Here is a 27812-nt window from a genome sequence, read left to right as displayed (position 1 = left end):
TGCTGTGGACTCATGTTGTTGTGTTCAAATAATAATAATAATAATAATAATAATAATAATAATAATAATAATCCAATACAACAGCTAGCAGAGTGTCTGCTGTGGACTCGTTGTGTTTCAAATAATAATAATAATAATAATAATAATAATAATAATAATAATTGAATTCAACAGCCATCAGAGTGTCTGCTATGGACTCATCTTGTTGTGTTGCAGATAATAATAATAATAATAATAATAATAATAATAATAATCCAATACAAAAGCTAGCAGAGTGTCTGCTGTGGACTCATGTTGTTGTGTTTCAAATAATAATAATAATAATAATAATAATAATAATAATAATAAAAAATCACATAGTCCTAGACACTTGGGAAGTGTTTGACCTGTGATCTTGTGATACGAAATCCAGCATAAGACATCTTGTTTGCTGTGACATACTGCCTCTTTCACTCCTGGGACTGTACTACATGCCGGACCTGCACAGCCTGCAGCCCTCCAATGGGACTCCATCTCCCAGAAGCCCTAGCCAGCTTCTCCAATGGCCAGGCATTCTGGGAGATGAAGTCCAAAACACCTGGAGGCCACAGGTACCAAAAATCAAAACTGGATGAATTTTGTTGTTCTAGTCACAGAGCAGGAGTGTAAAGCTTGAAACATTAAAAACAGAGATTTTTTAAACAGCATTAGGATGAAGGGGCCACTCTACCCCCCCAATATGCCCCTCCCCCAGCTCCTGACCAACTCCCAAATGTCAAGATTATATTTCCCCCAAACACCACCAGTGTTTACATTTGGGCATATTGAGTGTTCATGCCAAGTTTGGTCCAGATCCATCATTGTTTGAGTCCACAGTGCTCTCTGGATGTAGGTGAACTCAGAGGCGGCCCTAGGTAATTTTCAACGGTAAGCAAACAGTATTTTGGTGCCCCCCCAACCAATCATTGACATATATTTTCTGTTCGTCGTGGGAGTTCTGTGTGCATATTTGGTGGTTCAATTCCATCATTGGTGGAGCCGAGGGGTCACTCCTCAAGTGGCGGTCGAGGGGCATTTACAGAGGCGCCTCTGCGCCCCTGGCAAAAAAAAGTGTACTGCAACCGCTTACTTTGCGTAATAGCAAGCCGCCCCTTGGTGAACTACAACTCCCAAACTCAAGATCAATGACCACGAAACCCTTCCAGTATTTCCTGTTGACCATGGGAGTTCTGTGTGCTAAGTTTTGTTCAATTCCATCATTGGTGGAGTTCAGAGTGCTCTTTGATTGTAGGTGAACTATAAATCCCAGCAACTACAACTCCCAAATGACAAAATCAATCCCCTCACATCGCCACCGGGGGCAATTCACAACAGTAGCAAAATTACAGTAGCAATGAAAATAATGTTATGGTTGGGGGTCACCACATCATGAGGAACTGTGTTAAGGGGTCGCGGCATTCGGAAGGTTGAGAACCAGTGGAATGACCAAACATCCGCCTGGCCGTGGACCCTCCCCCAGGGTCTCACCTTGAGTGCCCACCAGGACCATCGGCACCTCGGAGGTGTTGCGGTAGCTGCAGAGCCGGACATAATAGTTGTAGACGGTCTGGAAGCTGATCTCGTCCTCCAGGCTGAAGACAAAGACCACGGCGTCCACCCAGGCCGCAAACTGCGGAGAGAGACCACAGGGTTTTGTGGTGGACAAGACCCCAAAGGCCGCCCAGTCTACCCACTTCAGCCAGTCAGGGACGCCCCCACCAACTGTCCTTGAAGACCTCCCCCATGAAGGCAACCCAGCCATTCCCCAGGGGTGTGGGGGGGGGGGGAAGCCTCACCTGCAGCTCAGGGGGCCCTCCTTCATCCCGGATCAGCAGCAGGTAGCTCTGCCCGTCCACCACAATCTCCTTCTTGAACCGGCCGCCTGAGGAGGAGGAGGACAAAGGGCGTCAGGGGTCAGACTGGCCTGAGGCCTGGAACCCCCTCCCTCCCTCCCTCCGCCAAACCCCCCTCCACAACAGGAACCACCTCTCCCACCAGCCCCCACAATCCTCCCCCCATTTTGCCCCCTCCCCCAAGGGAGCTCACCTTCGGGGGACTCCTCCTGGACGTAGGTGCCCGTCAGGTAGCGATGCACCAGGGCTGACTTCCCACTGGAGAGGTTTCCCACAATCCCCTGCAAGACAAAGGCCAGGTTGAGGACCCCTGCGCTTGGGGGGGGGGGTGAATGGGGGCCCAGTGGGGAAAGGAGTGGGATCAGGTGGAGGTTGGACTAGATGCCCCATGCAGTCTCTTCCAACTAGGATCCAATTCTATTCCATGAGGAGATAATCAGACCCAACACAGTCCTTCTAGAGACACAATTCCCACACTCAGGTCCCACTTCCACGGCCATAGTGGCGACACAGTGCTGAGGTGTCCTGGATCACAAGGTATTTTGAATCCTCGGGCCGGAGAGATGCAACTACAAATCCCAGAGTGCCAGAGGGTTGTGGGGACAAGGAAAGTGGGGCACAACAGGCCCCTCCAGGCAAAAACCACACTGGACCCCAGAGGAGAGATGGACGTGGACCCAGACCCATGCTGCTCAATGGCTCCTGGCCCCTAATTTATTTATTTACAGTATTTATTTACAGTATTTATATTCCGCTCTTCTCACTCTGCTGGGGACTCTGGGCAGATTACAATGTACATATACATGGCAAACATTCAATGCCATAGACACACAACATATATAGACAGACACACAGAGGCTATTTAACATTCCAGCTTTTTCTTAAAGGTATTCTGGCCACCAGGGGAGCAGTCGCTTCACCGTCCATTTGTGACACTGATGAAGTACTTCCTCATTCTTTCCATGCTTGCTGGAGATTTTTATGGCAGCGTAAATTAGCCTCCCTACATAAGCGGTAGCTAAATTTCTTACTTGACAGATGCAACTGTCTTTTGGGCTGCAAAGGTTGACAGCAAGCTACACAAATTGGTCGGAAGCTCACTCCAACCTGAGCTGGCTTCGAACTCATGACCTTTTGGTCAGTAGTGATCTTAATGCACCTGACTCCCATCCAGGTGCGCCACAGTCCCAGTGCTAATTGTTGGGAATTAGCCTGTGTTTGTGTTTCAGGATCCTGATGTGGGAAATTATGAGAGAAATGATGGTGCTGAGGCGGAGGTACAAGATGGAGGTGGTTTGGTCAATGATTTTCAGTCAGACAGTGACAGAGAGGCCCCAGTGCAAAGGGCAGTTTCTCATGAGAATATCCCTGCTGGGCCTAACAATGATGGTTCACTCCCCCTCTCTGTAAGCTCTCAAGATTTGGGTTTGGAAAACAATCCGACACCTGGGAATTTTGATGAGCAGCCAGAAAGGGAGCTGAAGAACAGGCGGCTGGAGATTAGCCAGGATTGACAGCAAACTCAGTGTTTACGTCATTCTGAAAGGCTTCGTCTGATAAATGTGGGGGAAAGTGAAACCAATTTCTGAGTTTTGGGATATACGGTTTGCCTCAAGAGGAAACCTGTTAGATCAGGCATCATTTGGAAATCCAAGTTCATGTGCCATGGAAATCTTGTTCACATGGAGATTTTTAGCCTTTTGGATTATCTTTGCATCCTGTTTGATTCCTGGATTAATGCTGTCTTGGATTGCTTTTATTTCTTGTGTGGATGTTGCTTTATGTTATTGCTTTTTATGGACTAATTACTTTTGGGAACCTTCTGATTTTCTTACAAGCATTTATTTCTTACAAGACTTTGTTTCTTCACTCTTCGTGTGGCGTGTTTTAAAGTCAGAGGGCTTCTTCCTGACCTGGAGTGCAACACTAACAACTGATCACACCCCTCTCTTCCCCTTGCATTTTGGAAAGAGACTATGAAGTATTGGCTGATGAAGCCACACTGTGCCCCCCCCCCCCCCCACTGCCTCCCTCTCAGTCATGGAGAGCCAGCAGGTGGCACCATTTAACCTTTCAGAAACTAAGATCTCCGCAGGCCAGAAAGGGTCAAACCAGGTACTCCAGGTGCACAATTCCAGCAGTTTTGTGAGACAAACTTTCCTTGGACATCAATCAAGGGACCCTCCCTCAGTCGAGGCCTTTCACTCTGCAAGGCCTGCGTTCAGGGAACCCCACAGGGCCCTGCTGCAGTCAAAGGCCTCCTCAGTCGCACTCCATCGAGTGATCACCACCCATGCCCCCCTCCCCAGTCATGCCCCCATGACACCCCCCCCCCCTTGCGGTCAGTCTGTCACTCACCACTTTGAGCTCTGGCACCGAGCGGCTGAGGGTCCACTCCTGGCTGTTCACAAAAGAGTCTGCAGAGAAAGAGGGAGGGAAGGGGGGAGAAGGGGTTGAGTAGGCCCACAGAACAAGCAGAGCTCCTTCCACAGCAAAGAAGAAGAAATTTTCTACCCCGGCTCATCTCCCTGAGAGGACTCAGGACAGCTTACATGGGGCCAAGCCCAAGGCAAGATACAATTAAAAACAGAGTAATAACAGGGTTGTTGTAGGTTTTTTCAGGCTATATGGCCATGGTCTAGAGGCATTCTCTCCTGACGTTTTGCCTGCATCTATGGCAAGCATCCTCAGAGGTAGACCTCACTACCTCTGAGGATGCTTGCCATAGATGCAGGCGAAAGTCAGGAGAGAATGCCTCTAGACCATGGCCATATAGCCCGAAAAACCTACAACAACCTATTGATTCTGGCCATGAAAGCCTTTGACAATACATAGAACATTAACATATTGAAATAGCATAACACAGCATAAACAATAATAACCAAGCAACAACAGACTCATTTTGGGAGTGGGGGAGGGGGCCAATATGCGAAAGTAGTTAAAGAATAGGGTGGTCAATAAGGTGGATAGAAACATATAGTAGCATAGAAAATAGCATGGAAATTGAGCAATTAAACAAGATCAATTCAGCTTAACTTAAAAATGTAGTAACGAAAAGTAGGAATTTGGATTCAGGTCATGATTCAGATCATCTGTCACAGGAGTCGTCAGTCAAATGCACAACAAAACATCCACATCTTTAATTCCTTACGGAATGTGGGTAGGGAGGGGGCCAGCCTAATCTCCCTGGAGAGGGAGTTCTAGAGATGAGGGGCCACCACCAAGAATGCCCCTTCTCTCATCCCCACCAACTGTGCCTAAGACAGGGGTGGGAGCGAGAGAAGAGCATCCCCGGAAGATCTTAAGGACCGTGCGGGCTCGTAGGGGAGGATGCAGTCACGAAGATAGGCAGGTCCTGAAGATAGACAGGTAGGTAATAACCTGCACCTTGAATTGGGACCGGAAACTTGGGAACGAGCAAACCGTTTGGGCCCAGGCTATCTAGAAAACCACGTCTCCTGGTACAAACCTGCCCGGGCTCTTGGATCAGCCGAGGAGGGCCTACTCTCAGTCCCACCCCCGTCCCAAGCACAGCTGGTGGGAATGAGAGAGGGGGCCTTCTCAGTTGTTGTACCCCATCTTTGGAATGCTCCCTCCCCGGAGATCAAAATGGCCCCCTCCTTACTCATTTTTAAAAAGCAACTTAAAACGTTTCTATGTTCCCAAGCATGACGAAAAAGAGGAATCCAACTTGCAACATTGATAAATGGAACGGAAGGAAATGGATTTGATATGCTATCTTAGCTGGCTTTTCATGGTTTAAATATTGATTTATTGTCGAAGGCTTTCATGGCTTTCACTGGGTTGTTGTAGGTTTTTTCGGGCTGTATGACCATGGTCTAGAGGCATTCTCTCCTGACGTTTTGCCTGCATCTATGGCAAGCATACTCAGAGGTTGTGAGGTCTGTTGGAATCTAGGAAAAAGGGGTTTATATATCTGTGGAATGACCAGGGTGGGACAGAGAACTCTTGTCTGCTGGAGCTAGGTGTGAATGTTTCAACTGACCACCTTGATTAACATTTGATGGCCTGGCAGTGCCTGGAGCAATCTTTTGTTGAGAGGTGATTAGATAAATATAGATTATTTAATGGTTATTACTTAAAGTCCCCGTTTTAACTTGTGTAATACGTATATTTTATTGTTGTTTACTTCTGATTTATACAGGCATTGAATCTTTCCCTTTATTATGCTGGAAGCCACCCCAAGTCCCTTTGGGGAGATAGGGCGGGCTACAAATCAAGTTATGAGTTTGTTCATTTATGCAACTCTTTTAAGCCTCTCTGCCCATGTGTCTTTCTAAAGGCAACATCTGTGTGGTTGGCCCCACAAAAGTTACTCTTGGGGGTGAAACTGGGGCCTATCCTGCCCTCAATTAAGATGCTGCACTTTGTTTTGGGTCATCCCCCCATCTGAAGATGAGGAAGAACTTCCTGTGAGAACCATTCAGCAGTGGAACTCTCTGCCCCGGAATGTGATAGAGGCTCCTTTTTTGGAAGCTTTTAAACAGAGGCTGGATGGCCATCTGTCAGGGGTGATTTGAATGCAAAATTCCTGCTTCTTGGCAGAATGGGGTTGGACTGGATGATGACCCATCAGGTCTCTTCCAACTCTAGGATTGTATGATTCTATGATTGTGAGAGCCGTTCAGCAGTGGAACTCTCTGCCCCGGAGTGTGGTGGAGGCTCCTTTTTTGGAAGCTTTGAAACAGAGGCTGGATGGCCATCTGTCAGGGGTGATTTGAATGCAATATTCCTGCTTCTTGGCAGAATGGGGTTGGACTGGATGGCTCATGAGGTCTCTTCCAACTCTAGGATTCTAGGATTCTATCTGTCCAAGGGCAGCCCAAGTGGGAGGAAAGGCTGGGGGGGGGGGGGGGCAACTGGCCGAAGGGATAGCTGTGGTCTGGACTGACCACACAGCACTGATTCTCAGCTCTTCTTGAACAATTTCCCTTGGCTGAGTGTGTGTGTGATGTGTGGTGGTGGTGGGGGGGGGGGGGGAGATTTGGGCTTAGAGGGGAGATGCAGTCAAGCCAAACTGGTCAGACCAACCTGATTGCAGCAGCCCCCCCCCCCCCCCCATACATACATAGTAGTCAAATTGTGGGGTGTGAGGTGGGGACAGATGAGGAGAGGTGCCACAAGTGTGGGCATGTGCCCCCTCCTGCCCTGGACTGTGCCCAGTTTTTGTGGTGCCCCACAATTCAAGCCCCCTCTCCCTCCAGACAAGGCTGGGTGGAGTGAGGCTTCATAAGTATGTCTGGGTCACAGCAAGGCATTTTTGGCAAATGCAGGAGGGGGGGGGGGGAGAGGCAATGCCTCTGTGCTGCAGCCCCACCCTGGAGGCCAGGAAAGAAGAAGGGCCCCAACTGGCCCAACCGGTCCTCCTCCTCCTCTGTGGGATGAATGAGGGCCCTCCCCACAACCTCTGGGGGAACTCTGTCCCTGGGCCAAGAGGGAGGGGCACTGGCTGGAAAAGGTGTGTGTGTGGGAGTGGGAGGGAGGGTCAACCCCACCTCCAGGAAAGACAGAAGGAGGCAACCACCCAAAGACACCCCTATTGCCTCCCCCCCTCTCTACATACTGCCAACTTGCCCAAATGCAGGGCCCCAAATAATATTAATATTAGTATTAATAGTAATATATTGTCGAAGGCTTTCCTGGCTGGAATCACTGCGTTGTTGTGAGTTTTCCGAGCTGTCTGGCCATGTTCCAGAAGCATTTATTTTTATTTATTTATTTCAGAGTTTTATATACCAAGCTTCTCACCTCATAAGAGGGACTCAGCCCGGTTTCCAACCATAAAAACACATACAATCGGTAAAATATCAAAATACACATTACAATAAAACATTAAAAAGCACATATATTTAAAACTACAGTGGTCAGTCGTCATACTAAAATCGAATATACACCGTCTTCCATCCAAATCATTGTCTCATTAGGTTCTTGTGGGTTTTTTCGGGCTATAGAGCCATGTTCTAGAGGCATTTCTCCTGACGTTTCGCCTGCATCTATGGCAAGCATCCTCAGAGGTAGAGGATGCTTGCCATAGATGCAGGAGAAACGTCAGGAGAAATGCCTCTAGAACATGGCTCTATAGCCCAAAAAAACCCACAAGAACCTAGTGATTCCAGCCATGAAAGCCCTCAACAATACATTGTCTCATTCTTCGAAAGCCTGTCTCCATAACCGCGACTTCACCTGTTTCCTGAATGTCAGAATTGTTGGGGCGGTTCTAACCTCTGGCAGGAGAGAGTTCCAGAGTCGCGGGGCCACCACCGAGAAGGCCCTGTCCCTCGTTCCCACGAGCCGCGTTTGTGAGGCCGGTGGGACCGAGAGCAGGGCCCCTCCAGACGATCTTAGTAATCTTGATGGTTCATAGGGGAGAATACGTTCAGAGAGGTAAACCGGGCCGGAGTGCTGTTTTGCTGTTGTAATAGAGTTTTTTTTATACTGGTAGCCAGATTTTGTTGTTGTTGTTGTTAGTGGGTTGTTATGAGCTTTCTGGGTTGTATAACCATATTCCAGAAGCATTCTCTCCCGATGTTTCGCCTGCATCTATGGCAGGCATCCTCAGAGGTTGTGAGGTGAAACAACAGGAGAGAATGCTTCTGGAATATGGTTATACGACCCAGAAAGCTCATAACAACCCACTAACAACAACAACAACAAAATCTGGCTACCAGTATTAAAAAACTCTAAAATTACAACAGCAAAACAGCAGAGAGGAAACAACCAGGCACATCTTAACACCTCTCAACAAAAGATTCCCCCAAGCTCAGCCAGGCCTTCAAATGCGAATGAGGTGGTCAGTTGAAACATTCACTGGAGAAGAGCAAGCCACCGACCACCTGCTGCAATGCAATCTGAGCCCTGCTACATGCACAATGGAGTACCTTCTTGCGGCAACACCAGAGGCACTCCAAGTGGCCAGCTACTGGTCAAAGGACATTTAATCAACTACCAAGCTTGCAAATTCTGTGTTTTGTCTGTTTGGTTGTCATTCACACCCCAGCCATTCCACAGATATATAAACCCATTTTCCTAGTTCCAACAGACCTCATAACCTCTGAGGATGCTTGCCATAGATGCAGGCGAAACGTCAGGAGAAAATGCCTCTAGAATATGGCCTGAAAAACCCCACAAGAACCTAGTGATTCCAGCCATGAAAGCCTTTGACAATACAAACAACAACATTGTTATGAGCTTTCTGGGTTGCATAACCATATTCCAGAAGCATTCTCTCCTGTCGTTTCACCTCACAACCTGTGAGGATGCCAGCCATAGATGCAGGCTAAACATCAGGAGAGAATGCTTCCGGAACATGGCCAGACAGCCTGGAAAACTCACGACAACCCACAACAACAACAACAACAACAAAGAACTGTATTTCTAGACTGCATTTCTCTCCCAAAAGGGACTCAGGGTAGGTTACAGCATCAAATCAGGTAAACATTCAATGCCTTTACAAAGGAACGAACAGCATCAAGGAGTAATACAAAATAATACACAATAATCATACAAGTGAGGAGAAGAGCAAACCTCAGATTACTGACTACAATGCAGCCTGAGCCTTGCCACATGCACAAGGGAGGGCCTTCCCACAGTGACACCAGAGGCTCTCCAAGTGGCCAGGTACTGGTCAAAGGGCATTTAGTAGAATGCCAAGTTTGCAAACTTTGTGTTCTTTTTTAAAAATGGACTGCAACTCTATCTTTGGTTTGCTCTCAATATGATAAATAAACAAACACATAATAATAACAACAGTAAACTTATAAAGAGAGAATTAAACATTGAAATGGGGAATAAACCAATTAGACGACAAACTAGGACATGTAAACATTGAACATATATCATTAAAAACAGTTAGAAAAGGATTGTATATGAAATGGCTAAAACAGGTGTCTATTAAAATGTATCACAGCCATCCTATAGTGCAAATGGGTTCGCCAGTGTTCCGGTGAAGTAGCATCTTAGTCCTCCACCTCTCCAGATGCTAAAGTGCATAAGTGCACCTTTCAAAAGTTTCTTAAAAAGAGGAGGGCGGGGGCTGTTTTATTTCTTTAGGGAGGGAGTTCCAGAGATTGGGAGTGACCATGGAGAAGGACCCCTCTCTCGTTCCCACCAAGCGAGCTTGTGACGGCGGTGGGACTGAGAGCAGGGCTTCCTCCATTGATTGCAGTGACTGGGATGGTCTATAAAGGGAGATGCGATTGGACAAGTAGCCTGGACCCAAACAGTTGAAGAGACACGTCCCAGAAGGTGTAACAAAGAGATGTGGGCTCCTCAGGCCACCCATTCCCAGGCAGGAAAGACTTCAGGGAGTGGTTTGGGAGTGACCATGAAGAAGGCTCCCTCTCTTCTTCCCACCAACTGAACTTGTGACGGGGATGGGACCAAGAGCAGGGCCTTCTCCACTGACATCAGTGAGTGAGATGGCCTATAAAGGGTAGATGTTATTGGACAAGTAGCCTGGACACAAACAGTTGAAGAGATACATCCCAGAAGGTGAAACAAGGAGACACGGGCTCCTCAGGCCACCCATTCCCAGGCAGGGAAAACTTCAGGGGGTGGTTCACAGAGAAGGTCCCCTCTCTCGTTCCCACCAACCAAGTTGTGACGGGTGGGACTGAGAGCAGGGACTTCTCTCCTGACAGCAGTGGGTGAGATGGCCTATAAAGGGAGATGTGATTGGACAAGTTGAAGACACACTTGTCCCAAAAGGTATAACAAGGAGACACGGGCTCCTCAGGCCACCCATTCCTAGGCAGGGAAGACTTCAGGGGGTGGTTCAGGAGTGACCACAGAGAAGGCTCCCTCTCTTGTTCCCACCAACCGAATTTGTGACTGGGGATGGGACTGAGAGCAGGGCCTCCTCTGTAGTCCGCAGTGCCCGAGATGGCCTGTATAGGGAAATGCAACTGGACAAATAGCCTGGACCCAAACTGTTGAAGACACACTTGTCACAGAAAGCATAACAAGGAGACATGGGCTCCTCAGGCCACCTATACCCAGGCAGGGGGTGGTTCAGGAGTGAACACAGAGAAGGCTCCCTCTCTCGTTCCCACCAATCGAGCTTGTGACTGGGGGTGGGACTGAGAGCAGGGCCTCCTCTGTAGGACGCAGTGCACAAGATGGCCTGTATAGGGAAATGCCATTGGAGAAATAGCCTGGATCCAAACCATGGAAGACAGACTTGTCCCAGAAGGCATAACAAGGGGAGGTGGGCTCCTCAGGCCACCCATTCCCAGGCAGGGAAGACTTCAGGGGGTGGTTTGAGAGTGATCATGGAGAAGGCCTCCTCTCTCGTTCCCACCAACCGATGGGGGTGGGACTGAGAGCAGAGCTTCCTCCATTGATCACAGTGCATGGGATGGTTTATACAGGTAGATGTGATTGGACAAGTAGCCTGGACCCAAGCTGATGAGGAGACACTTATCACAGAAAGCATAACAAGGAGACACAAGCTCCTCAGGTCACCTATTCCCAGGCAGGGGGTGGTTCAGGAGTGAACACAGAGAAAACTCCCTCTCTCGTTCCCACCAATCGAGCTTGTGATGGGGGTGGGACTGAGAGCAGGGCCTCCTCCATTGATTGCAGTGCATGGGATGGTCTATACAGGGAGATGTGAATGGACAAGTAGTCTGGACCCAAGCTGATGAGGAGACACTTGTCACAGAAGGTATAACAAGGGGAGGTGGGCTCCTCAGACCAGCCCATTCCCAGGCAGCTCTTCCCATGGCCCCCTCTCTCATTCCCACCAGCTGAGCTTGTGACTAGGGGTGGGTGGGTGGGACTGAGAGCAGGGCCTCCTCTGAAGACCGTAGTGCCTGAGATGGCCTGTACAGGGAAATGCCACTGGAGAAATAGCCTGGACCCAAACCATTGAAGACAGAGAATCATAGAATCCTAGAATCAAAGAGTTGTAAGAGACCTCCTGGGCCATCATCCAGTCCAACCCCATTCTGCCAAGAAGCAGGAATATTGCATTCAAATCACCCCTGACAGATGGCCATCCAGCCTCTGCTTAAAAGCTTCCAAAGAAGGAGCCTCCACCACACTCCCACTGAGGCAGAGAGTTCCACTGCTGAACGGCTCTCACAGTCAGGAAGTTCTTCCTCAAGTTCTTCTGAGACTTGTCTCAGAAGGCACAACAAGGGGAGGTGGGCTCCTCAGGCCCCCCATTCCCAGGCAGGGAAGACCTCAGGGGCGACTCCTCCTGAGTTTGTTGGGACTCTTGTGTCTCTCCTGCCGGGATTGTTCTGAGGCGCTTTGCTGTTCTGCCTCAAAACCCAACCAAGTGGCAATGCTACAAAGGAGGAGATGATTCAGAGTGTCAAGATCGCAACCTATAAACATTCCCACGGAAGAAGAAACAGTGTGACAGGCTGAGTGGATACAGAGTTGCTGTGAGTTTTCCGGGCGGGATGGCCATTCGTAAGAGAATGCTTCTGGAACCTGGCCATTCCGCCCGGAAAACTCACAGCAACCCCGTGATCCTGCCCGTGAAAGCCTTGGCAACACACAGAATGATTCCTTGTGGGGCTAAGACCCCCTCTCTGCCCCCTCTTTCCCCTTCTCTTCTCACCGCGGCTGCGCCCCACGGCCAGGAGGACGGGTTCTGTGGCGGCGAGGTCCCGGTGGGGGCGGCGACGGGTCCAGAGCGGGGGCTCCTCCTTCTCGGGGGGGCGCCGGGGTCGGAGGCGGAGGGCCAGCCCCCTCCAGAAGCCCCCTCCCCCCGCGCTGGAGGGCTGGGAGGGGTCCCGGGGGGCCGGGCTCTTGCTGAGCGCGGGGGCGGCGGAGGCGGAGGCGCGGAGGGAGGCGACCTCTCCCTCGCTGCGGGTCCGGGGACGGAGGAAGGGGGCCCAGGCCGAGGAGGAGGGGGCGGTGGGGGAGAGGGGCCCCCCCGGGCGGCCCAGTCGGAAGCTGAAGCTCTTGCGGAGCCCGCCCCGCGCCCCGAAGGGGTTCCATCTCCGGCTGCCCCACAGCGAGGCGCCCCGCGGGAAGACCCCTCCTCCTCCTCCCCCTCCCGCTCCCCCCCGCCCCCTCGGCCCGCCCCCCGGGAAGGCGCTGCCGGAGCAGCCCCAGCAGGCCCCCCTCCCTCCCCCCTCCGCCCCCTCCCCCTCCTCCCCCGAAGGCCGGCCCGCAGAGGCTCCTGGGGCGCAGGGCCTGCTTCTGGGACGCCCGCACCGCCGCCCGCACCGCCCCCGACGAGGAGGAGGAGGAGGAAGAAGCGAGGGGGGCGCCGGTGAGGTCGAGGCGCTCCCCGAGGCTCAGGGCGCGGCGCGGGCCCGGAGGGGGGGGTCCCGGGGGGGCGGCCCTGCTCCCGCCAGCGCCACCGCCAGGGCGGGGAGGGGCCCTCCTGTGCCATGAGGAGGGGGAGGAGGAGGAGGAGGAGGAAGCGGGGCCCCAAGCCTGGCGCATCCCGGGCCCCTCGCTTCCCTTCTTTCGCCTTCTTTCCTCGCTGTCTCTCTCTCTCTCTCGCCCCACCTGGCGCCGCCGACGAGGAAGAGGAGGAGTGGAGGTGGAGGAGGAAGAGGAGGAGGAGGCCGAGGCATGCCTGGACCTGGCGCAGGGAGGGGGGGGGGGGCAGGCAGGCAGGGAGGGAAGGAGCGCCACGCAAAGCCCGGCCTGGATCGCGCACCCCGCTCCTCCTCCTCCTCCTCATGAGAGCGGGGGGAAGGGGATAGAGGGAAGGGCTGCCCCCCCCCCACCCTCTCCCCCTCCTCCCGCAGAGGCACCCCGGGGGTCAAGGGGGACCCCCAGCCAGCTACTCTCTCCCTTCCCCCGCTGCTGCCACCAGGGGGCGCCCTCCTCCTCCTCCTCCTCCTTCCGCGGAGCGAGTGCGCCCCCTGCCGGACGACCGAGGCGCCGCTGCGAGAGAAGCCCCCTGAGCTGTGCTTCTCAACCTGTGGGTCTCTCTCTCTACCCAGGTGTTTTGGCCCACAACTCCCAGAAATCCCAGCTGTCAGGATCTCTGGGAGCATCTTTCCGAGGACCAAACATTTCTTTTAAAAAGTCAACTGTAATACATAGTATGATCGCAGGAAAAATCTGACGACACCTCCCGTTTTGAAGCCCAAATCAATATTTTTATTTATTTATTTGGGGTTCTTCTACCCCGCCTTTCTTCTCACCCCGAAAGGAACTCAGGGCGGCTTACAAAGGCAAAGGCACAATTCAATGCCTGCATCATAAAACAACCATACACAAAATTACATCAATTTATAGTTAACAACAGTTCAGGCATTATAACCATAAAATCAGTAAAATCAATAAAACCAAATACAAACCCAATTTCTCCTCTTACATGGTCAGCGTTCACTACTCATAGATCTAGTTTTACATTCCACTTCATCAATCCTGCTGGTCTTACTCGCCTGATTGTCTAATTTAATTGGCAGAATGCCCAAAGGCCTGGTCCCATAACCACGTCTTCACCCTCCTCCTAAAGGCAAGGAGGGATGATGATGCCCTGATTTCCCCCAGGAGTGAGTTCCACAGGTGAGGAGCCACCACTGAGAAAGCCCTGCTCCTTGTCCCCACCAACCTCACTTGTGACAGTGGTGGGGTTGAGAGCAGGGCCTCCCCAGATGATCTCAGACTCCGGGGCAGGACGTAGAAGGAGATACATTCGGACAAATACACTGGACCGAACATCCTAATCCAAACTGAATCTGCATGCTGGCGACAAAGAAAAGGGCAAGATAGGCCATTAAGGGGTGTCTTATTGCAAACACCATTCTGCATAAAACTTCAAGGTCCGTAGTTTGCTTCATCAAATGCCTTTCTGGCTCGTTTTAGGTCTTCATTCATTGTTCACAAAGGGGGAATCATAGAATCCTAGAGTTGGAAGAGACCTCTTGGGCCATCCAGTCCAACCCCATTCTGCCAAGAAGCAGGAATATTGCATTCAAATCACCCCTGACAGATGGCCATCCAGCCTCTGCTTAAAAGCTTCCAAAGAAGGAGCCTCCACCAGGCATGTAGGGGGGGGGGCCTTGAGGGGCTTCAGCCCCCCCCGAAATTCTCATGGTCGTTCACGAAAAGGCCTTCCTGGTGCATTATTTAAACTGTTATGTTTATTCATATCATGATCTGATCACCATACTCAATATATCCCATATGCATGGGGGTATTGGGGTTTGCTAGGGTAGACTCTCTTTCACTCAGACTCAGCCCCCCCAAAACTCAGCCCCCCCCGAAACCCTCCCTGAAAATTGTTTACCCCCCCCCCCCCCCGAAACGAAATCCTGGCTACGGGCCTGGCCTCCACCACACTCCGGGGCAGAGAGTTCCACTGCTGAATAGCTCTCACAGTCAGAAAGTTCTTCCTCATGTTCAGATGGAATCTCCTCTCTTGTAGTTTGAAGCCATTGTTCCATTGCGTCCTAGTCTCCAGGGAAGCAGAAAGGAAGCTTGCTCCCTCCTCCTCCCTGTGGCTTCCTCTCACGTATTTATACATGGCTATCATGTCTCCTCTCAGCTTTCTCTTCTTCAAGCTAAACATGCCCAGCTCCTTAAGCCGCTCCTTAAGGGAAAGCAGGAGAAGCCATAGGGCAAGGGGTTAAGGCAGGGGTCCTCAAACTAAGGCCCAAGGGCCAGATACAGCCCCCTAAGGTCATTTACCCGGCCCTCCCTCAGGGTCAACCTAAGTCTGAAGCAACTTGAAAGCACACAACAACAACAATCCTATCTTATCAGCCAAAAGCAGGCCCACACTTCTCATTGAAATACTAATAAGCTTTTGTTAAAATTGTTCTTCATTTTAATTATTTGTTGTTTTTAAGGGTTTTTTGCAGTACAAATAAGATATGTTCAGTGTGCATAGGAATTCATTCATGTTTTTTTTCAAATTATAATCCGGCCCTCCAACAGTTTGAGGGACTATGACCTGGCCCTCTGTTTACAAAGTTTGAGGACCTTGTGCTGGCTGAACTGCTGACCCCAGCTGCCCATAACATTCTCCACCATGTTGATGATTATGGAGCCCTCAGTGGCGCAAGGGTTTCTCACCAAAACAAGGCTTATTTTACTTTCTCAAGTTGACTTAATCAAAGCCTCATTCTAAACATTTCTGCACAGCATTTCCAATACACAGTGGCATCCATCTTTGCAATACATAGAAGCACATTTAAAACACACACATAACTAAATTAATCCTGACAATGCCCTCTCTTTTTAAATGTGATTCTATAACTCTAATAACACACACATGTAACCTGCATTACTTTAACATCTTAATTCTTCAGTACAACATTCATTTGATCACTTGATTTCTTAACCACTCTATAACTTCTCTATAACATACATTTACTTCTCTTCATTCCTTACTACATCTCAATACTTCTTACAACTTTAATAACCATTACATTTCAGAATCAGAATAACCAAATAACTCAATGTATCAGCTTCTCATACTTAATACATCAATACAAGGGAAAAAATATTCATCATAACATCAATCAACACTCCTGAAAAACTACAATACACAAAACACTCCGGTTCCGGTCACCAAGCTTCAGGTCTGGATCAATAGCAATTTCAAGTTACTGGGTGTACTGGGCCCATAACCAGATTGTCAGAGATAGTCTCTGCCCAGCGGAAGGAATGCTAGATCACACAGACACTGAGTTGCAAATAAGGACTCTGCAGGCTTTCAGTTACAAAAGAAAACTAGAATTTCCTAAGCACACACAGCAAACACATCTTTCTACAGCGAGCGACATTCAGGAAGAGAACTAGTCAAAACCGAAAGCTAAAACCCTTCTTCACACCTGCTTATCTTCTCTTGCCAGAGGCTGGCAACTCCCTCCAGTTTCTCACCAGAACAAGGCTTATCTTGCTTTCTCAAGTTGACTTAATCACAGCCTCATTCTAAACATTTCTGCACAGCATTTCCAATACACAGTGGCATCCATCTTTGCAATACATAGAAGCACGTTTAAAACACACACATAACTAAATTAATCCTGACAGACTGCTCACCAAAAGGTCAGCGGTTCGAATCTGGGGAGAGCACAGACGTGCTCCTGTCTGTTGGCTCCATCTTCTCATCCGGGGACATGAGAGAAGCATCCCACAGGATGTAACGCATCCAGGTGTCCCCTGGGCAATTCTCTCACACCAGAAGCAACTTGAGGTTTCTCAAGTCCTTCCTGACACAAAAAAGCAAACAAGCAATGATGGTCATGGGCTGCCATCCCACAGCGGTTCCCTTCTGCCCTGGCTTCTTCAATGAGGATGTTGGCTCATGTTTCACTTGGACAGCAAGTTAAATATGAGCCAGGAATGTCACGTGGCGGCAAAGAAAGCCAATGGGATTTTGGCCTGCATCAAGAGGAGCCTAGTCTAGATCCAGGGAAGTCATGCTCCTCATGCTCTATTCCATTTTGGTTTGACCACACCTGGAATATTGTGTCCAATTCTGGGCACCACAATTCAAGAGAGATGTTGACAAGCTGGAATGTGTCCAGAGGAGGGCGACTAAAATGATCAAGGGTCTGGAGAACAAGCCCTATGAGGAGCAGCTTAAAGAGCTGGGCATGGGATTTTGGCCTGCATCAATAGGAGCCTAGTGTCTAGATCTAGGGAAGTCATGCTCCCCATGCTCTATTCCGCTTTGGTCAAACCACACCTGGAATATTGTGTCCAATTCTGGGCACCACAATTCAAGAGAGATGTTGACAAGCTGGAATGTGTCCAGAGGAGGGAGACTAAAATGATCCAGGGTCTGGAGAACAAACCCTATGAGGCGCGGCTTAAGGAGCTGGGCATGTTTAGCCTGAAGAAGAGAAGGCTGAGAGGAGATATGATGAGAGCCATGTATAAATATGTGAGAGGAAGCCACAGGGAGGAGGAGGGAGCAAGCTTGTTTTCTGCTTCCCTGGAGACTAGGACGCAATGGAGGAATGGCTTCAAACTACAAGAGAGGAGATTCCATCTGAACATGAGGAAGAACTTCCTGACTGTGAGAGCCGTTCAGCAGTGGAACTCTCTGCCCCAGAGTGTGGTGGAGGCTCCTTCTTTGGAAGCTTTTAAGCAGAGGCTGGATGGCCGTCTGTCAGGGGTGCTTTGAATGCAATATTCCTGCTTCTTGGCAGAATGGGGTTGGACTGGATGATGGCCCAGGAGGTCTCTTCCAACTCTTTGATTCTAGGATTCTATGATATACACAAACACACACATATATACACACAAAACACATATGCACAGACTGGGCCACAGCAATGCGTGGCAGGAATCATAGAACCAAAGAGTTGGAAGAGACCTCCTGGGCCATCCAGTCCAACCCCATTCTGCCAAGAAGCAGGAACATCGCATTCAAATCACCCCCGACAGATGGGCATCCAGCCTCTGTTTAAAAGCTTCCAAAGAAGGAGCCTCCACCACACTCCCTCCGGGGCAGAGAGTTCCACTGCTGAACGGCTCTCACAGTCAGGAAGTTCTTCCTCATGTTCAGATGGAATCTCCTCTCTTGTAGTTTGAAGCCATTGTTCCGCGTCCTAGTCTCCATGGAAGTAGTAAACAAGCTTGCTCCTTCCTCCCTGTGACCTCCTCTCACATATTTATACATGGCTATCATATCCCCTCTCAGCCTTCTCTTCTTCAGGCTAAACATGCCCAGCTCCTTAAGCCACTCCTCATAGGAGATGGCTAGTTACTAATAATATTACGATATAATTGGTATAGTACAATATAGCAATGTTTAACACTGCTATTGTACTATGCTAATAATATAATATATTGTATGTACCGTATATATACCTTGTAAGCCGCTCTGAGTCCCCTTCGGGGTGAGAAGGCCAGCATATAAATGTTGTAAACAAACAAATAAATAAATAAATTTGCATGGGATTGTCTTCAATCTTAAACCGGCATTCCTTCCTCGGCCTCTAATCCTGCCTGGTGCAGGGTAGATGCCATAGAGTCCTATGCAAATTAAATGACGACTGAGGAGGGAATAAAATGCAAGCTTCCAGACTTCCTTGCGAATGGAAACTTTGCTTCCCGCACTCCATCCTGATGGTTGCCTCTTCTCCTCAGTTCAGTTCTGGCCCCAGAAGGTCGGGCTGTTTGCTCCCCTGTTTTTTCAGGGGCCCCGGATGGCGTCCACGTGGGCAGGGGCCCCTTTGGTGGCTTGAAGAGGAGTTTGCCACGAATACCCTTGCCTTCCTAAAACCCCGCCAGCCCCTCCCCGGCTTCCTTGCCTGACTTTTGGGCACTTTCTCCTGCAGGACGGCTCTGCTCCGGGATTAGCAAGGAATCCCATTTGAGCCCGTGACCAATTTCCTCCTGGCCTCCAGCACGGAATCTTCCCATTCCTTTCTCTTCTGCCTCGGGAGTGGAAGCATAAGCCTGGATTATGGTCCCACTGATGGGTCTCTTGGCCGGAGTCCACTTGGCGGCACAGGCACGGCGTCCCTTATATAAACGGGCCAAACCGAGGTCTCCTTTCTGGATTCTTGTTTGCTTCTGAATCTGCAGATGGGGAAGGCTGGTCGTTTGGGCTTCCCATGCCAGTGTGCTGCTCCGGCAGCCAAGGTGAAGGCTCGAGAGCAGTACGTGTGAAAAAGATCTTGGAGTCCTCATGGACAGGAAGTTAAACATGAGCCAGGAATGTGATGTGGCGGCAAAAAAAGCCAATGGGATTTTGGCCTGCATCAAGAGGAGCCTAGTGTCTAGATCTAAGGAAGTAATGCTACCCCTCTATTCTGCTTTAGCTAGACCACATCTGGAATATTGTGTCCAATTCTGGGCACCACAGTTCAAGAGAGATATTGACAAGCTGGAATGTGTCCAGAGGAGGGCGACTAAAATGATCAAGGGTCTGGAGAACAAGCCCTATGAGGAGCGGCTTGGGGAACTGGGCATGTTTAGCCTGAAGAAGAGAAGGCTGAGAGGAGATATGATAGCCATGTATAAATATGTGAGAGGAAGCCACAGGGAGGAGGAGGGAGCAAGCTTGTTTTCCGCTTCCTTGGAGACTAGGACGCGGAACAATGGCTTCAAACTACAAGAGAGGAGATTCCACCTGAACATGAGGAAGAACTTCCTGACTGTGAGAGCCGTTCAGCAGTGGAACTCTCTGCCCCGGAGTGTGGTGGAGGCTCCCTCTTTGGAAGCTTTTAAGCAGAGGCTGGATGGCCATCTGTCAGGGGTGATTTGAATGCAATATTCCTGCTTCTTGGCAGAATGGGGTTGGACTGGATGGCCCATGAGGTCTCTTCCAACTCTTTGATTCTATGATTCTATGAAGAGGACAGCTCTCTGTAAGCCCCTCCTGCCCTTTGCCATGGTCCCCTCCCCACAGAAATGGGGTCAGATCAGGGCCTCCCTCCCTTCTTGCCTGGCTCTCTTCTGTGGCCTGGAGCAGGCAGAAGGAGGGTCCGCAAGCCAAGGGTCAACACCAAAAAGCGCATCCACAAACAGAGCCTGGCTTAGTGACCATGTTCAAGGAAAGTACTAAGAGGCGGCACTCAAGTCAACCTGAGGGGAGGGTCTTGCGCTCCCCCCCCAAACCAAGACCTGCCTTTGGATGTTCCTCTACGCCAGGCATGGGTGCACTTCGGCCCTCCTTCCAGGTGTTTTGCACTTCCTCCCACAATTCCTAACAGTCTCAGGCCCTTTAATTCCCCCCGAACTGTTTAGGAAAGGGAAAAAGAAAAGGGTCCGGAGGCTGTGAGGAATGGAGGCAATTGGGGTCCAAGACACTTGGAGGGCCAAAGTTTGCCCATGCCTGCTCTAGACACAAAGAAGGGGTCTGACCCCATTTCTGTGGGGAGGGAACCATGGCAAAGGGCAGGGAGGGGCTTACATAGAGCTGTACGGGCTCTCTTTCATTGTCCATCTGCGACACTGATGAAGTACTTCCGCATTCCCCGCATGCTTTTGCTGGAGTCTTTTTTCTGGCCTCATAAATTAGTTAATTTAGCCTCCCCACGCTTTAAGGTGGTACCTTATTTTCCTACTTGACAGATGCAACTGTCTTTTGGGTTGCAAAGGTCGACAACAGGCTACACACAATTGGTTGGAAACCCACTCCAACCCAGGCTGGCTTCGAACTCATGAGTGATCTTAATGCAGCTGACACTCAGCCAGCTGCGCCACAATCCTGGTGCAATATCCTTAGCGCTATCTGGGATGGACTACAGGCCCCATCATCCCTGGCCATCACCACCTTCTGTCCAGCATAAGCCTGGGGAAGGTGCCCCCCCCAGATGGATGCTGCAGTTTGTGGGGGGGCAGAGCTGGCCATAGACCAATGGCATGCCTGGCTGTTCAGTGCAGGAGGGGCTCAGAACAGCTGTGGGCCTTTTCCTCATGGCGCCAAAGGCAAGCAGCTGCCCATTCCTGTGGCCCCTCAAGGCCGGCCTGCTCTGCCCTGCCCCTTTCACTGGACGCCGGCCGGACTCTGGCCTCCACAGCATTCTCCTTTGGGTCTGTGTGTGTGTGTGGGGGGGGGGGTCCTCAGGGTACAGAGGCCACTGGGCAGAGACCTCTCCCTCCCGGCAATACAATCCTAGAGTTGGAAGAGACCTCCTGGGCCATCATCCAGTCCACCCCCATTCTGCCAAGAAGCAGGAAAATTGCATTCAAAGAACCCCCGACAGATGGCCATCCAGCCTCTGCTTAAAAGCCTCCAAAGAAGGAGCCTCCACCACACTCTGGGGCAGAGAGTTCCACTGCTGAACAGCTCTCACAGTCAGGAAATTCTTCCTCATGTTCCGACCTGGAGACCTTTGTCCACAGACCCTTGGCACCAGCAACCCGGTCACTCCTCTGATTCCTTTAGCCTGAGTGAGTCATTCAGTGCCAACCATGACCTGAGAAGAAAGGAGGCAATGGCCCAAAGGCCAGTCTCAAAAAAGCACCCCCTTCTGCCTCCCTCTCTGGCAAAAATCCCCTGGAAGCCACTTACTTTCAAAGCCACTCCCAGTCCCTTATTCCAGTGTTTCTCAACCTGGGGGTCGGGACCCCTGGAAGGGTCGCAAGGGGGTGTCAGAGGGGTTGCCAAAGACCATCAGAAAACTCAGTATCTTCTGTTGCTCATGGGAGTTCTGTGTGGTAAGTTTGGCCCACTTCTATCATTGATGGGGTTCAGAATGCTCTTTGGTTGTAGGTGAACTATAAATCCCAGCAACTACAACTCCCAAATGACAAGGTCTATTTCCCCCAAACTCTGCATTTGGGCATATTGAGTATCTATGGTAAGTTTGGTCCAGATCCATCATTGTTTGAGTACAAAGTGCTCTCTGGATGTAGATGAACTACAACTCCACAACTCAAGGTCAATGCCCGCCAAACCCTTCCAGTATTTTCTGCTTGTCATGGGAGTTCTGCGTGTCAAGTTTGGTTCAATTCCATCATTGGTGGAGTTCAGAATGCTCTTTGATCCCAGAAACTACAACTCCCAAATGGCAAAATCAATCCTCCCCAGCTCCACCAGTGTCCAAATTTGGACGTATCGGGAGACCAAGGTGCTTGTTTATAAAGCTATTGTCCTCCCAACCCTGCTAGATGCCTAAGAAACGTGGACTGTCTACAGACGTCAACATTGAGACTGAAATTCAACACCACCTGAGCTCTGTGAGTGCAGCATTTTTCCGAATGAAGCAGAGAGTGTTTGAGGACCGAGACATCCGTAGGGAGACCAAGGGGCTTGTCTATAAAGCTATTCTCCTCCCAACCCTGCTCTATGCCTGCAAAACATGGACTGTCTACAGACGACACATGCAACTCCTGGAATGATTCAATCAGTGCTGCCTCCGCAAAATCCTGCAAATCTCTTGGGAAGACAGTCGGGAAACGTCAGCATGCTAGAAGAAGAAGCAAAGACCACCAGCATGGAAGCGATGGTCCTCCGCCACCAACTCTGCTGGACCTGCCACGTTGTCCGGATGCCCGACCACCGTCTCCCAAAGCAGTTGCTCTATTCCGAACTCAAGAACGGAAAACGGAATATTGGTGGACTGGAAAAGAGATTGAAAGATGGGCTCCAAGCCAACCTTAACAACTCTGGCATAGACACTGAGAACTGGGAAGGCCTGGCCCTTGACCGCTCCAGCTGGAGGTCAGCTGTGACCAGCAGTGCTGCAGAATTTGAAGAGGCACAAATGGAGGGTGAAAGAGAAAACGTGCCAAGAGGAAGGCACGTCAAGCCAACCCCGACCGAGACCGCCTTCTACCTGGAAACTGATGCCCTCACTGCGGGAGAACATGCAGGTCAAGAATTGGGCTCCACAGTCACTTACGAACCCACCCCCAGGACACTGAACTTGGAGGACCATCATCCTTGGACTACGAGGGATCGCCTAAGTAAGTAAGTAAGTAAGTAAGTAAATCGGGTATTTGTGCCAAATGTGGTTCAGTGAATGAAAATACATCCTGCATATCAGAGATTTACATGACTTTTCATAACAGTAGCAAAATTGCAGTTATGAAGTAGTAATGGAAATAATGTGATGGTTGGGGGTCACCACAACATAAGGGACTGTATTAAGGGGTCGCGGCATGAGGAAGGTTGAGAAGCACTGCCTTATTCCATCCCCAAAATCCGTCTGCAGCAGGAGAGCCATTGCAGGAGGGAAAGTTAAGCCCCAGCTGCCACTGCCAGATGTGCAACCTCCGGTGACCCCCCCCCCCCAACACACACACACGCATACACACGGGAGGGTGTCTGGGTCTGTTCAGAGCCTGCCTGGCCAGAATGAGGCACTGCCCAAAGGGTCAGGTCTAGTGCCCTTGTGGCAACCTAGGCAGAATCGTAGAGTTGGAAGGGGCCCCCAAAGGCCATCCAGCCCACCCCACTGTTCTGAGATGCAGGGGGGCACCACCCAAGCCCCCCCCCCCCCCCCCGACTGTAGCCAACCAGCCTCTGCTTAAATTCCTCCAGAGAAGGAGATTATTTACTTATTTGCCTTATTTATATCCCGCCTTTCTCGACCCCAAGGCGGGCATATGTGGCACCTCCAACACTGCCTTAAAATGTACAATGTTAATTAAAAATAAATTGGATTAAATTTAATACATATTAAACACAATTAAAATACATTCCAATGTTAAACACGCCATCCAAGGTCAGAGTCTCTAAATCCATTCTGTAGGCAATTTGCACACATTCCACATAAAAAATAGCGCACTACACTATTTTCCAAAAGCCTTACTCTGAGGGAGGGGGCTCATCTGATATCACTGGGGAGGGAGTTCCATAACCAAGGGGCCACCACTGAGAAGGAAGGTCCTGTCTCTTGTCCCCACCAGACACACCTGCGAAGGAGGCGGGACCAAGAGCCTCCCTGGATGATATTAAATTCTGAGATAGTTCATAGGAGGGGATCCGTTCAGACAGGTAAGCTGGGCTGGAATCTGGGTTGTTGTAGGTTTTTTCAGGCTATATGGCCATATTCTAGAGGCATTTTCTCCTGATGTTTCGCCTGCATCTATGGTAAGCATCCTCAGAGGTAGTGAGGTCTGTTGGAAATAGGAAAAAGGGTTTGTATATCTGTGGAAGGACCAGGGTGGGACAAAGGACTCTTGTCTGCTGGAGCGAGGTGGGAATGTTTCAACTGACCACCTTGATCTAGGGAAGTAATGCTACCCCTCTATTTCACTTTGGTTAGACCACACCTGGAATATTGTGTCCACAATTAAAGAGAGATATTGACAAGTTGGAATGTGTCCAGAGGAGGGCGACTAAAATGATCCAGGGTCTGGAGAACAAGCCCTATGAGGAGCGGCTTAAGGAGCTGGGCATGTTTAGCCTGAAGAAGAGAAGAGGAGATATGATGATAGCCATGTATAAATATGTGAGAGGAAGCCACAGGGAGGAGGGAGCAGATCAAGGGTCTGAAGAACAAGTCCTATGAGGAGCGGCTTAAGGAGTTGGGCATGTTTAGCCTGAAGAAGAGAAGGCTGAGAGGAGATATGATAGCCATGTATAAATATGTGAGAGGAAGCCACAGGGAGGAGGAGGGTGCAAGCTTGTTTTCTGCTTCCTTGGAGAGTAGGACACGAAACAATGGCTTCAAACTACAAGAGAGGAGATTCCATCTGAACACGAGGAAGAACTTCCTGACTGTGAGGGCCGTTCAGCAGTGGAACTCTCTGCCCCGGAGAGAGTGTGGTGGAGGCTCCTTCTTTGGAAGCTTTGAAGCAGAGGCTGGATGGCCATCTGTCAGGGGTGATTTGAATGCAATATTCCTGCTTCTTGGCAGAATGGGGTTGGACTGGATGATGGCCCACCAGGGGTGGGGTTCAGCATACTTTCCAATTGTAGGTGAACTATAAATCCCACTAACTACAACTCCCAAATGCCAAGGTTGATTTCCCCAAAACTCCATCTGTGTTCATATTTGGGCATATCGAGCTAAGTTTGGTTACAAGTTAGACACAAACAACAGAAAAATTGCATCACAACAAAATACATCAAGTAACAAAATAAAATAAACACTGCAAAATGACACAATGAAATCAAATTGCCACATTGTGTCCTAGGCTCTTTTCCTGCCATTTGAATCCATTGCTACGTTGTATCCTAGGCTCCTTCCTACACTGTCCTTACATCCCAGGATCCTATCCCAGGGTATCTGCTTTGAACTGGATTATATGAGTCCCCACTGCCAGATAATCTGGTCTAAACAGATGATCTGGGATCTGATCCTGGGACGTAGGGCAGCATAGTCTCCAGAGCAGAAGAAAACAAAAAGGGAGAAGAGGGGGAGAAAGGACCCCCACACATTCAGCCCCTAATCCAGTAGCCAGTTGTTTGAGCCCCCCCCCCCCCCAAAGAAAACCATAGCAGAAAAAGGCTTCTAAACAGAGGCTGGATGGCCACCTGTCGGGAGGGCTTAGATCAGGCATTTATTGATTCATTTATTTACATTTATATACCGTCCCTCTCAGCCCGCAGGTGACTCAGGGCGGTTAACAAAGGCAACAATTCAATGCCGACAACAGCGTAAAACATTTTAAAACATTGACATATAATATAATATCTCAATTAAAAACATAAATCATAAGTATCTCTTAATTAAAAACATAGTCCAAAATCATCAACCAATCATTCCACATTCCTATGTTACACTGCATTGTCAAACGCTTGCTCAAACAGCCAGGTCTTGACTCTTTTCCAATCTAATATCCCTAAGAAGGACATTCCATAGCCGAGGGGCTACCACTGAGAAGGCCCTGTCTCTCGTCCCTGCCAAATGTGTTTGTGACACCGGTGGGAGTGAGAGCAAAGCCTCCCTGGACGATCTGGTTCATAAAGGGAGATGCGTTCGGACAGGTAAGCTGGGCCAGAACCGTTGGGCATGGGCAAACTTCGGCCCTCCGGGTGTTTTCCAAAAACAGAGCCTGACTTAGTGACCGTATTCGAGGAAAGTGCAAAGAGGCGGCACTTAGTCAACCTGGGGAGAGGGTCTTGTGCTTTTTCCCAACCCAAGACCTGCCTTCGGATGTTCTTCTAGGCCAGGCATGGGTACACGTCGGCACTCCCTCCAGGTGTTTTGGACTTCAACTCCCAGCATTCCTAACAGCCTCAAGCCACTTAAGCGGAAAGGAATATTGCTATTGAGGCTGTTAGGAATGGTGGGAATTGGGAGTCCAAAACACCTGGAGGGAGGGCCCAAGTTTGCCCATACCTGGCTCAGGTAGTGTTTCCTCTTCCTGCTGATTTCCTAATGATGTCACCCTCCGGACGCCCATTGATTTGGTTGCAAGGGAGGGAGAGAGAGGGGCGCATGTGCCTCCAAGGCCCCAAAGAGGGAGGAGGAGGAGGAGGATGGAGCCCCATGGCTCCCATAGGCTCTACAACTCTACTACTCTTTTCCACCTAACTCCAAGGAAACCCCTCGGGTGCTGGACGAGTGCCTGGCCGCTGTGTCTATCTGGATGAGGAGGAACAAGGTGAAGATCAATCCTGACAAGACAGAGGTCCTCCTGGTCAATTGCAAACCGGATCGGGGTATGTGTTGGACGTGGTTGCACTCCCCCTGAAGTCGCAGGTCCGCAGTTTGGGAGTCCTCCTGGACTCATCACTGATGCTTGAGGCTCAGGCGTTGGCCGGGAGGGCCTTTGCACAACTAAGACTCATGCGCCAACTGGGACCGTACCTCGTGAAGGCTGATCTGGCCGGGGTGGTCCATGCCTTGGTCACCTCCAGATTGGACTACTGTAACACACTCTACGTGGGGCTGCCCTTGAAAATGGCCCGGAAATTCCAATTGGTACAACGGGCAGTGGCCAGGTTGTTAACTGGGGCTCCTTTCAGGGAGCGGTCATCCCTCCTGTTCAAGGAGCTCCACTGGCTGCCATTCATTTTCCGGTCCCAATTCAAGGTGCAGGTGCTTACCTACAAAGCAATGAACGGTTTGGGACCTGCCTACCTGCGTGACCGCATCTCTGTGTATGAACCCACACAATCCCTCCGTTCATCTGGAGAGGCCCTGCTCACGCTCCCACCTGCATCACAGGCACAATTGGTGGGGACGAGAGACGGCCTTCTCGGTGGTGGCCCCCCGACTCTGGAACTCACTCCCTAACGATATCAGGCACCCCCCAACATTGGCAATCAGGAGGAGCCTGAAAACATGGTTGTTCCAGGTTGCCCGGGTTGTATTGGGTGTTGTATTTCATGATCTGTCCATCTGTCAGGGGATGATTTGAATGCAATATTCCTGCTTCTTGGCAGAATGAGGTTGGACTGGATGGCCCAGAAGGTCTCTTCCAACTCTTGGATTCCATGATAATGAATCCTCAGCACTTTGTCCTCTAAAGCACTTTATATCCCATAGTTCCCATAGTTTTTAATCGTGTGGTCTTATTGTTAATGTTGTATTATTGTATTGTCCATGTTTTATTTTTTAATTGCTTGTATTGTTGTTATTATTGTTTGTATTGTTGTATTTAGGCTCGGCCTCATGTAAGCCGCACCGA

The 27812-nt window shown here is 50.1% G+C and overlaps 1 protein-coding gene across 1 annotated transcript in view; it reads right to left on the bottom strand.

The window, feature by feature from the left end:
• AGAP3 (ArfGAP with GTPase domain, ankyrin repeat and PH domain 3) overlaps positions 1–27812 on the bottom strand; it is a 67847-nt gene that overhangs the window by 26944 nt on the left and 13091 nt on the right. The window contains exons 2-5 of the mRNA XM_067470590.1: positions 4230–4288; positions 2065–2152; positions 1815–1900; positions 1507–1648 (exon numbers count right to left, since the gene is read on the bottom strand). Coding sequence (XP_067326691.1) covers positions 1507–1648; positions 1815–1900; positions 2065–2152; positions 4230–4288 — 375 coding nt within the window. The remainder of the gene's footprint in view (positions 1–1506; positions 1649–1814; positions 1901–2064; positions 2153–4229; positions 4289–27812) is intronic.

This window comes from Anolis sagrei, chromosome 6 (assembly GCF_037176765.1).
Source record: "Anolis sagrei isolate rAnoSag1 chromosome 6, rAnoSag1.mat, whole genome shotgun sequence".
Lineage (NCBI taxonomy): Eukaryota > Metazoa > Chordata > Lepidosauria > Squamata > Dactyloidae > Anolis > Anolis sagrei.
Note: the sequence above shows the minus strand (reverse complement) of the source record. Positions and strands in the feature narration are given on the sequence as shown.